We start from the raw sequence: 12801 nt of genomic DNA, 5'->3' as shown, positions 1-12801 counted from the left end.
ATTTTCAAAATTTTTAAGTGTGTCCATTGATGAGAGGTTAAACTGGAAGCAACACATTGATGGTCTGCTGAAACGTCTGAGTTCGGCTACGTATGCTATTAGGGTTATTGCAAATTTTGGTGATAAGAATCTCAGTAAATTAGCTTACTATGTCTACTTTCATTCACTGCTTTCATATGGTATCATATTCTGGGGTAATTCATCGTTGAGTAGAAAAGTATTCATTGCTCGAAAACGTGTAATCAGAATAATTGCTGGAGCCCACCCACGGTCATCCTGCAGACATCTATTTAAGGATCTAGGGATCCTCACAGTAACCTCACAGTATATATATTCACTTATGAAATTTGTTGTTAATAATCCAGCCCAGTTCAAAAGTAATAGCAGTGTGCATAGCTATAACACCAGGAGAAAGGATGATCTTCACTATGCAGGGTTAAATCTGACTTTGGCACAGAAGGGGGTAAATTATGCTGCCACAAAAGTCTTTGGTCACCTACCAAACAGCATCAAAAGCCTGACAGATAGTCAACCAACATTTAAAAATAAATTAAAAGAATTTCTAGATGACAACTCCTTCTACTCATTGGCTGGATTTTTAGATATAAATTAAGGGAGGGGAAAAAAAACTAACTTAAGCATTAGTGTCATGCAATAATTTGTGTAATGTAATATCTTGTACAGACATCTTTCATTAACCTGACACGTTCCACATCATTACGAAGTGTCGTATTCATGATCTATGGAACAAGTATTAATCTAATCTAATCTACACAAAAAAGTGAGGCAAGTCTGCAGCAATGTGAAAGTCATGCTGACCCTTTGTTTTGACTCCAATGGTGAGGTCCATCACAAGTATGCCCCAAAAGGTACTAATATCAACAAGAGGTTCTGGTTGCCTTTGTAAAGCAGTGAGACATAAATGGCCAGACTTACAGTTCCTGGACAGTTGGCCTTCCCCCTTCCCTCCCCCCACCCCCTCCGCCACTGGGTGTGCACTATGAACTGGTGCTTGATCGTGTTGAAGGTGTAATCTCCATCCCCGAATTGCCCTTCAACAGTGGGAAGCAAGTACTTAAAACATCAATGTAGGCCTGTGCTGTGATAGTGTCGCACAAAACAACAAGGGGTGCAAGCCCTCTCCATAAAAAACACGACCACACCATAACACGATCGCCTCCGAATTTTACTGTTGACGCTACACACGCTGGTAGATGACATTCACTGGGCATTTGGTATACCCACACCCTGCCATTGGATCGCCACATTGTGTTCCATGATTCATCACTCCATACAACGTTTTTCCATTGTTCAATCTTTCAATGTTTATGCTCCTTACACCGAGCAAGGCGTTATTTGACATTTTCTGGTGTCATGTGTGGCTTATGAGCAGCTGCTCAACCATGAAATCCAAGTTTTCTCACCTCCCTGCTAACTATCGTAGTACTTGCAGTGAATCCTTATGCAGTTTGGTATTCCTGTGTGATGGTCTGGATGGATGTCTGCCTATTACAGATTATGATCCTCTTCAACTGTCGGCGGTCTCTGTCAGTCATCAGATGAGGATGGCCTGTACACTTTATTCTGCTGTATGTGTCCCTTCACTTTTCCACTTCACTATCACATCAGAAACAGTGGACCTAGGGATGTTTAGGGGTGTGGAAATCTCGTGTACAGACGTATGTCTCAATTGACACTCAATCACCTGACCATGTTTGAAGTCCATGAGTTCCGCAGAGCACCCCATTCTGCTCTCTCACAATGTCTAATGACTACTGAGGTTGCTGAGATGGATTACCTTGCAGCGCAATGCCCCTAATATGAAAAACGTATGTTTTTGGGGGTGTCTGGATGCTTTTGAACACATAGTGTATTTGTGTCAACCTCCATCTTCCACCAGCAATTGACAATTGTAAGTACAAATTTGAAAACATTGCTTCCCTTATTTCGTAGACATGGAATTCTGTGACATTAAAGCAGCTCCCAAGCAGAGATGTAAATGTGTTGCTGATTTAAACCGAGAAATTTTACCTTAATATCATAGATAATGATTCAAAGCTGAGGAGCATAATCACCATCCTTGCTTTAGAATGGATTGATGATCTAATTTTCCAAGCCACCCCTAATACCAAGTACAGACTTCTTTGATTGGTTGCTCCACTGGAATACAGATGCTGCCCATGTTGATAGCATTGTTCTACCCTGGACATTTCACTTCCTAATTTCCACCAATATCTGGGAGGCTTTCCCTGATATGCTACCTGGCTAGGTGCCTTAAAGGAGAATAGCTGTCCTGTAGCGCTTAAATGAAGTATAGTGGGCATAATTGCTAGTATTTTTTGATTCATCTAAGCCTCTTCCTGATGGGACTCAATAATATGTTGTTCTATCTTACTGGCCTACAGGTCTATGTTCTTATTAATTGCATCCAATTTGAAAATCACGTCAGTAGTTGTCCTATTCCACATTGGCCTTAGTTGTAATCAATTTGACATTTGTATCAGCAAGAACTTTTTCAAACTTAAGACTCTGAGTATAAAAGTCAACACTGGTTTGTTCTATCTCTACTTTCAGATCAGTACTTAACTGTCTCACTTTAGGATTTAGGTCAGAAATAGTCCATAAAACTTCCTTCATATTTCTTGTCAATACTGACATGCAGTTCAAATAATATTATGTGTACAGTACTTCCCCTATTAGAAATTTATTGACAGTTCTCTAGAAAATCAATACTTGAATTAAATTTCATTGTCTAACACCAGCAAAGTTTCACATAATACATGGAAAAAAGGATATAAAAATATTTTGGTGTATATACAGCTCACCTCAATATTCTGAACTTCATGCCTTGGATTATGATATGTACTGCTTTACATGCCCGTGACTATCAGTGAAGCCATGAAGTAATTGCGGAGTTGTCTCTTGAGCTGGAAATTGCTGCTTCATCACTGATTGTGTAACACAGTCACTTTCTGCCACAGCAGTACGTCAGTTTTATACCATCCCATCATTATTTAAAAATCTTTTTTGTTGGATACCATACTGTTACCTTTAATAGCGAGTGATCAGCAATAAATTTCTTTGTGGCAACTGTCTCCAGAACTTAGGTTGCACAGTTTCTTTCCTTTATTTGTTATTATTCAGTTTCTGGGAGTAACACAACAGTTTTAAAATAATTCTTCATGGGAAAAAGGTTTTTCTGCTTAAGTACTTTTTTCCATTGTTAGACTTGTGCAATATTCTTCACTTGTTCTTTGTGTGTGTGTGTGTGTGGGGGGGGGGGGGGGGGTGTTATTGCTCACTTTTTGTGCAATTTCAGTTGAGTTAACAGGTTGTGTGTTCCCTTCAAGAAACACACATTAACACCATTTTGGTTCAGCATACGGAATCAGATTGAATAACAAAGCTCACTTCAACGTTTGTAGTTAACTGACTTCTATTGTTAGTAAATCTATTTTGGAACTATACAGATCTATAATGCAAGCCAGCAATCCATGGAATGTTCATTTCCATGACAGAGCAGGTCTTCTTCTTCTCGCAAAGTCACTGCGATCATCGTTCTGTGTTGAGGATGCATATTGTCCCTAGATATAGCTGCTCAACCTGTTCACGATAAAAATAGTTTTCCCTACCAATATCTGTATCTTTAAATTCGATATCTTATTTTATAAATTTTGGTTGTGACTGTTCTTCATTGGTAAGAAGCCATAAGGATATGCAACATTCAATTGGAGTGGGGTGTATCACCACAGGTAATTTAGGTGTAACACTCTTGAAGCTTTCTTGGAAGCATTATATCACTTGAATATTTAATACAAAAGGGTTATGAGGACAAAGTGGTTCTCTTTTTGCTGAGCTTTTGTAAGGTAGACAATAATTATGATTCTTAGATGTTAGAGAACAAGCTAAGTACATTTCAGCATTCTTTGGGATATTTTCTGGCTTTTGGTAATGGCAAACTGGGAATTATCCCCCCCCCCCCCCTTCTCTCTCTCTCTCTCTCTCTCTCTCTCTCTCTCTCTCTTTTATATCATAATATCAAGAGAGAAGTGAAGTCCAATTACAGCCTGTGTGCTCAAATCCAGAAATATCACAGTTGAATAATACTGAAAAATAGTAACAGATAATAATAAAAAGAACCAGGAAAATAGAAGTATATAAAAACTGTCCAAATAAAAAAGCAATGAAGATCAGAAGGAGAAGTCAGAAAAGGTAAAAAAGGGTAGAGTGGGTGAGGGTTAAAACAGCTAGTGGGTGGATTATAGTGAGCCTCGGTAATGCAGCGTCATACCACATTTAAACTTAACAAAAACTCTAGTGAAAAACTATGGGAGGTTTTGCTTTCTAGAAAGTATATGTGTATCACCAGTTTACTATGTTCACTGTGGCTATCAGTGTATACCATGATATGTAAAATGACCACATGATCACCTCAAAATGGCCTTGCAGTTCAAATTGCAATGTCATTGATTGAAAATAAAGCTAAAAAAGGCAAAATGATTGCCCATCAAAATATATTAGACAACAGTGGCAACAACACAAAAAAGATAATTGATGTTCTATTTGTTTAGTCTTAATTTTTATATTAGTAAAATGATAGCAATTACATTTTTTAAATTTCTTTAAGCATATCCGTGGTACAATTCTGTGTTGCTGAGAAGATTACAGGATTGGATGTTCCTCCCGGATCCACTCCACAGCCCTCCAGCATACAAACTTGTCTGTAAGTTTTATTCACATCACATGTGTTTTTGCTTTCTTGTAATCTTAAAATATGATTTATAAGGAGGCAATGTGTTCTACCGATATACTTTTTTTTTTTTTTTTTTTTTTTAACACAGGTGATTTTGTATTATTGATGTTGGTATGTCGCCAGAGTGTTGTTTTCCACATTGAAAGGCAAAACACTGATGTTGAATTCCCTGGTGGTACCAACAAAGATATAACCACAGAAGTTGAAGACCCAAATTTTGTAAATCCAGTGCCTGATCACATTTCATATGTACGGTAAGTATGACTATTTTTTCTGTGGATGTTACTGTATAGTAGCAAAAAGTGGCATTGAACAGTTTTAGTTTATACATTTGCTGAACTTAATAACTGAAAACAATTAATTTTGAAAATAATTGGTAACAAGAGTTGCTGAATCTTAATTAGATTTGCAATGAGAGAGAAATATTTAGAAAAAAAATCTTCAGATTGATGAAATTTTGTGTGGTTAGTTTCAAAATTCCAGGCTGTTATCCTATTAATTTCATTGAACATCAACATATGAAGTGTTTGAGATTCATGTATTATTGTAAATGCCACAGAAAAGATGGAAACATGTATTGGCTCCTCTGGTCTCTAGCTGAGATTCATGTTCTAGGGAACTGATTACTTGCATAATTACTTATTTTACATTTAGCTGAATTTCTCACATCTGCTGTTAAAATGGCCTACAAATAATTATAATGGCAATGATTACAATGTAAGGAAAAGGATGTATTGCTACTGATTGTAAAGATGACACAGTGCAGACAGCTACAGTGAAATGACTGTTACATACAGAGCATTCTGATCGCAGCAGCTGGAGATAGCAGTGATTTGTGCATGAGGTGTGCCTGAGTGTGTTCCCACGCTTGTGTGCGTGTGTGTGTGTGTGTGTGTGTGTGTGTGTGTGTGTGTGTGTGTGTGTGTGTGCACGCGCGCGCACATGCATGTGCCCGTACGTGCAGTTGTGCAGGTGTGCATGCATATGTGCATGCGTGCACATATACTTTTCTGGATAAGGCTTTAACTGATAGCTCAAATGTGTAGCAGTCACTGCCATCTTTATGGCGAGTAACATTTTATCCTTTTCAAAATATTATTGATATTCCCACCTGGACTTTCCATTATTTGAAATATTATTGTGTGTGCATGTGTTTGTTCAGATTGTGAAATGAGTTTTTCATTTCTACACAGGTCCTGGTTGGATATATTGAAACGGGGAGTCTTGCGTGGATTCCTGTGGACATCCTTAGCTGTTGTTTTCCTCACTGGCACAAATAGGGTTAATGTCTTCTCTCTTGGTTACTTGTGTGGTTCGTTCATTTTCTTGTGGCAGGGAGAAGATTTTTACTTAAGGCCAATCAAGATGGTGGTGAGATGGTGGAATACTTTGCTTGGCTATAATGTGGCTGTGATAGTCATTAAAGCTATTCTTCAGATACCTGGATGCATTTTTGCTGAATATTTTCAAACTAATGCTTGCTGGGCTGTGCAGTTGTTCAGTATAGGTTGTATAAAAAGATTCGGCAACTCTCTCGAGACCAGTGACCTGACTGGTAAGTCAGTTTCTTTCTCTTTTAAGAGTTTTAAAATGAAGAGTTTTAGTAGAGGTTATGGTTCTTGCTATAAGCTGTAATGGGGATAAAAGTAACATTAACAATGAGAAACAAAGCTGTCTTATTTATTTTCAGATGCTCCAGAATGCCATGTTCCAAAAGAAGACGTTGGGATTGCATGGGATGGTGTTTGCTTTGGATTTCTTATCTTGATGAGACGGATATTTTGTAGCTATTACTTTGTTCATCTTGTCAATGAAACAAAGGCAATGACAGTGCTTGCTTCCAGGTTAGTAAATTAGAGAAGTATTTAAAGTGGAATCTGATCTAAATGCTTCCTCTGCAAATGATACACAAGATGTCGATAAAGAACATGTCTTGTTTAATTTGTGTTGTAATATCTCCCTGTTCAGTCACTGCAAGTTCATTTAAAATGTATTGTAGTTGTTGTAAATGAAATGTCCTTTTCAATAATGCTATACTGAAATTTACAACTGCTGCTTCAGCTACATCTTATAGGAATAGATGCTTATTTCCAACACTAGATTTCAGCACTTTGCTTTTAAAGAAACTCCAGATTGTTTACTTTTGGACTACCCTGCGTGAAAAAGTTTTTTGTTGAGTTGCTTAACTGTTAAGTACTTCATATTACCTAATTTACCATACTACAAAGAAATGTAAGAGCTCAAGGATATTATGTTTTTAGTCCACATCTACTTTAAAAACTACAAAAATTTATTAAGTTGACATTGTGACAGATTATTTTGTTGATTTCAAAGTAATTTGAGAGAGTTGTCTTATAATTTAATAACAAATTTATGTATTTTGGGTGAAAGCCTCATTCTGGTTCCTTCGAAAACATTTTTGACTTCTTCTGAAAACTGTATTGCTAATGTTGTTGTTGTTGTTATTATTATTATTATTATTATTATTGTTGTTGTTATTTTTTTGCAGTAGTAAATGTATACAAAAATATAATCACTTCTTTGCACATTTCTCAATATTAAGGGACCATCATTGTGTAGATGTTGGGCTGTTTATCCAGAAAGCAATCACAGTGGTTTGATCAGGTTTCACACAAATTCTAATGAGAAACAATAAATTCCATGAAGTGCAATTTCCATAATTTATACTTTCACAACATTTGAACAATTTATTTTTAACATGTTTATGATTACAACAACAATGCTGCTGATAGTACAATCATGACTAAAGTGTTTTTCAATTAACTAAAAACCAACCACATATCTGCTCCCCTTAGGTGTTACGTGGTCATCCCAGTGGTATTCCTTACCACAGCAGGGCCTCTTTTCTGTTTATCTCTTCAGCACTCAGTAGTCATATGTAACATACAAATATTTATGAACATTTACAGTTTTGTATGTATACATTTTAAATGCTTGTTTTGTAGCACTCCTGCGCTTGAAACTCGTTTGATCTTCAGATATATAACCAACTTTCAATGAAAATTCTGTCTCACAGACTACTGGAAATTCAGCTTGTAGGGACAGTTGTTGTTACTGCATCTACCCCCGATAGCTGTGTGGCCAGCATGACAGAGATTTTCTCCACTCAGGGACGGGGTGTTGTGTTGTCCTCATCATTACTTTATTCCCATTGATGCGCAAGTCGCTGAAGTGGCGTCAAATTGAAATACTTGCACCCGGTGAACAGTCTACCCGACTGGAGGCCCTAGTTACCCAACATTCCATTCTGTTGTTACTGTGCCATCAAAGTATAAGTGGTAGAAGAGGCTGTAGCTGTGTTCTTCAGCAATATCCCCAGTGAATTGTTGCAGGCAACTGTTGATATTGGTATTTGCAGACTGTGACTGGTGTGCCTTGATTTCTATGGCTTTTCACAGTTAAAATCCAATTTTAAAACACTGAAGCAAGTCGAAATTAAGAAATGGTAGGTACAGTGACAACACATTAGGAAGGAGAAAGAGTATTCAGTAACACAATTCTTGAAATAGGGAAAGAAAGATAAATATTGGAATGAATTACTTTTGGTGCAGCAGGTAAAAATATTGTTCAGTTTTATATTTTGTAATGTTTGGTAGTTTTGTGTGATTTTTGGATACCACAGGCTTATACAAGGGCCTGAAAACAATTTGTGTGAACTTCCAGAAAGCGACGTAGACTGTACTGTTCCTAGTTCTCAGTCAACACTATCTAAGAACAATGCAGAGAAATCGGAAACCTTGTTAATAAATAAAAGTCTTCTGTTGTTTAAATGATCAGTATATTAAGACAAAAGTTCATACACCCAAGTATTAGTTTCGAAAATCATTAAAGCTTGACGTATCACACACAGTTCAGCGACAATTTCTAATCTTTATTCCTAATTATGTAAAGCTAATGGCTTGCCTTAAAAGTGGAAACTAATCTCAGACATTACGACTTGGTTTTCCATACTATAGCTGGCAGCACATGAAACAGATAATTGAAAACAAAACACAAGTTTCCCAGTTAAATTACTAATCCATGAAAATTCGTTTTACATAATATCACAAAATATACCATTTGATGAGGGCGGGGGGGGGGGGGGGGGGGGGGGAGAGTGGAGGGGAGAATCTTGTCAGTAGTCATTACAGCCAAATGATGCTAGTGGACATGGACATGGCCAAAATCACTCCAAGTGTGTACAGCGAAGGAAACAGTTGCTCTAAATTTGCTCCCAGCATGGCCAGCAGCAACCATCCAGTACCCTATTTGACTACAAAATTGCTTGTATTGTTGTAAGTCTAGGTAAATCTATACTCTGTTTTGTAAAAAATTCTAAACATGCTAAATCTTTTTTTTTTTTTTGAGAATTTTTAAATGGATCCGATGGTAGGTAGTGGCCTCTGAACTGCCTCTTTCAAAGTTCTGTAGTTGTATTGGATTATATTACCTTACTGAAAGTTGACACAGTTTCAGTATTTCTTGTATAAATTACAGTACTATCATTTTAGCTTGGTTTTGTATCTTATGTACTAAGTTAATATAACCTTTTTTATTTAGTTTTTGGCACAAAACTTGGTTTTTAATTAATAATTCAAAAAGTAAAGGAGATAGCTTCATGAAAAATTCTGCCATATGTTTTTGTGATAAACTGCACTTAATTCCAAAGGTAGGAAACTCAATTAAGCACTTTTGAGATTTTGGGAAAAAAAGTAGAAGAGGTGGCTTCATGAAAACTTCCACAACATGTTTTTATAACCAACTGAAACTGTAAAAGGTGGATTTTTGAAGAAACTAATGATTGGATCGTGCCAATATGTGAAAAGTTATTTAAACATTTAATTTCACACATGATTGTTGTGCAGTTCTGTTCATGGCACACATTAGGCATTGTAGTGACATTGGCCAAGTGATGGAGAAAAATCAATAGCTCACTTGCTGTACTAGACATACGTATAAATGTTTGCTTACTTCCTCACAGACTGTCAAGCAGTGGAATGGCTGCCAAGAAAATTTTAAAAAAAGTCACAGCATAAATAAACAAAAAACAAAAAAAATGAGAAAACATATTGAAGCATTATTGCTCAAAAGACAAGTGGTGCAAAATTGACAATAACAACTTGACTGAAGCAATAAATGACCTTGTCAGTTTGTTGGTGTATGGTGAGTCCAACAACAGCAACAAAATAAAAAAAATGATTATTTGATGATTTTATTATGTGTGAAGTTAAGACAACTGTAAAGCAGGATGTGAGCCAGACACGCAGAACATTCACTGTATGATAGTTTTAATCCTGGGTCTTGTTAATGATATTTCCTAGTAACACATGAACAAAATGAGGAAAGGCAACTGACCATGTTATTTGATTGATGCACGGTATCGATACACACATGCTTGTCACCATGAAGATACCACAACACTAAATGTTTTTATGGCTTACAATATGAAAGTCATTCCTGGTGTAAAAAAATAGTAGACTTCAATCTTTCCACAGTTAAGTTCATAGTATAAATGAAAATCCAAGAGCTAATTATATGTGACATTTATAGACTTGTTTCTGTAGGCAATGACGATTGCTCTTGTATGTTTATTTTGCCATGGTGATGGATCATTTCTGAGAAAACTTCAGGACGATTGCATGTAAATTTTATGATCATGTCATAGCATTAGGTGGAGATTTCAACTTATGAGCTGTAAACTGTGAGACTCAAGTTATTAATGTAGGTAGTACTATCCAGTAACTCAGTGAAAAACACTGGCACTAAAATGCAGGAAGACAGTGAGAAGGCCAAAAAACGAAATTCTGTTTTTTTAAACTGTGAAAATTGTGCTGTAATTAATCCTTCCAGTTATCGCAATATAACCAAAAGGCAGATATCAAGATAAGTGCTCATGGGTCAGAGAATCAACTGAGATTGCTCAACAGAGGAAAGGTGATGTGACATGATGAAATACTTAAAAAAAATTTCAAAGAATGTGTGGAGTCATCTACTCCTCTTCTAGTAGTAGTTAGCTGTCATACTGCTCAAAGTGTTTCGGAAAATGTACAAATCATTCCTGTTTTGAAGAAGAATTGTCATACAGGTGCTCACAACATAGGCCCATTTCACAGATGTCAATCTGCCTATTCATGTACTCAGCAAGTTAACTGGCAGTCATTCCTATATGAAACACTGTACAGTGGTTGTGGGTTAATTTATTAACAATATGCATGTTTCTCTGTATTTTGTAATTTAGGAATTACCAGCGGTGGAACTAGAGGAGGTGGTAGTGAATGGTTGTACAGGGTACAGATTAATAGGGACAATTTCAGAATTAGGAACATTGTTGTAGGTATGGTGTGACCAGGATGTTACAGAAGTTAGGGGAGTGATGGAAGGTGACAGTGTGGGGAGTATATCATGGTGAGATGATCTTATTTCAGGGCTCAACTTGAGAAAGTCACAGACATGGCTGAATAACACATACGCACATTCAAAAATTGGCTGGCACTGTATGACAAAGGGGTTATACCTGAGTTTTTGGACCAAGCAATGTGGGTCAGTGGTTAGTACACTGGACTAACATTTGGCAGGTCAGTGCTTCAAACCTGCATCCAGCCATCCTTTCGTTTTTTTAGTTTTTCTGTGATTTCCTTAAATCTGATCAGGTAAATGCTGGGATGGTTCCTTTGAAAAAGCATGACCAATTTCATTCCACATCTTTCCCTAATCTGATGGGACCGACGACCTCACTGTTTTCTCCCCTCTCCCAAATCAACCAACCAACTTGACTTTTTGGAAGTGGTAGCTGTATTAGTCAGAAATTGAGAGGAGGGAACTACCTGGGAGATTTATTTGTAAATGATATCTGTGAGGTAGTTCGAGGAAACGAAAGTCTGGGAAAGATTTTTGGTAGAGATATTGAGGGATTTGGTGGTGGAGTGATGTATTTGCTAAGGATATCTACGCAGTAGGGAATGGGCTGTTTAATCTGGAAATGATGCAAGCTGTCAAAATGGAGGCATTGTTACATGGAATGTAATTTATCTGACTGTTTTTGTAGATGCATCTTGTGATAATCAACAGCTGCCTTCTTAATGCTTACTTTTTATCTGTAATATGTTTCATTACCACAGCCACAATTTTCTTTACTGATGAATATACACTGCGTGGCAATGTTTGCTATAATTTTTCTCACAGATATGAACTACATTCATTGCTCTTAATCAACTGACCCATGAGCCATCTTCGCTCATTGTATTATCCTGCTTTTGTTGATGTGGTAAATTCCCTAAATCACATCACCTGTTGTGTCATATTGGTGTTACCCTGCTGCCAGCTCCTGACTTTCTAACTTCAAATGTAATGTAGCAAAAAATTGTGTATTGTTTTACAATCCACTCTTGAAATTATTTGTGTATATGAATTTTGAGGAAAGTAAATTGATGTGCTCTAGAATTACAACTGTTTAATGCACAGAGGAGCAGAATTAATAGAAGAACTCAGACAGAAAAGGATCCGTGAACAACAGGAACAGGAACATCAGATACTTGAGAAAATAAAACGGAAGATGGAGAGAATCAAAGCAACTCAGCAAAAAGTTCAAGGAGCACTAAAGGAACCAACAAACCATTTTGCAGGTGAGTGTATTCATTTTAGAATAAATAAAGAAAAAAAGAGATAATTGATTTTGTGTTACACCAAGTATCTGCAGTTGGAGGCACTAATTTTAATGACAGTGTAGACAGTATAACTGTTGGTTGTATGTTTAAAAAAACTGTTCAGTCTGTTGTGCTTAAGAAATTATTTATTTTAAAATATAGACTTATTTATAGGTAGTAAAGACTGTCTCTTTCTCCTGGTTAGTGAGAAGCTTGAAATTTGACATTTTGTATGCTCATCTATTTTCTTTTTAATGGATTGGAAAATATTTCATTACATTGTCCCCATGAGCGATACAGTGGCAAGTGCTTCACTGACTTCTGTTTGGCAAATTGGGATTTAAATGTTTTGTTTCTATAATATGTCAGTTCATTGTAAATGCACCGACTATTAGATTTTGACTG

At 36.6% G+C, this 12801-nt stretch overlaps 1 protein-coding gene across 11 annotated transcripts in view; it reads left to right on the top strand.

Annotated features, from left to right (window-relative positions):
- The window catches only part of LOC126272844 (piezo-type mechanosensitive ion channel component), a 651486-nt gene that overhangs the window by 366326 nt on the left and 272359 nt on the right, over positions 1 to 12801 (top strand). For all 11 annotated transcript variants that reach the window (XM_049976053.1, XM_049976051.1, XM_049976056.1 and 8 more), the window contains 5 exons: positions 4628 to 4723; positions 4842 to 5007; positions 5947 to 6308; positions 6444 to 6597; positions 12215 to 12375. In XM_049976053.1, coding sequence (XP_049832010.1) covers positions 4628 to 4723; positions 4842 to 5007; positions 5947 to 6308; positions 6444 to 6597; positions 12215 to 12375 — 939 coding nt within the window. The remainder of the gene's footprint in view (positions 1 to 4627; positions 4724 to 4841; positions 5008 to 5946; positions 6309 to 6443; positions 6598 to 12214; positions 12376 to 12801) is intronic.

Source organism: Schistocerca gregaria, chromosome 5 (genome assembly GCF_023897955.1).
Source record: "Schistocerca gregaria isolate iqSchGreg1 chromosome 5, iqSchGreg1.2, whole genome shotgun sequence".
Classification (NCBI taxonomy): Eukaryota; Metazoa; Arthropoda; class Insecta; order Orthoptera; family Acrididae; genus Schistocerca; species Schistocerca gregaria.
The sequence above is the reverse complement of the archived record's forward strand: the minus strand, read 5'-3'. Positions and strand labels throughout refer to the sequence as shown.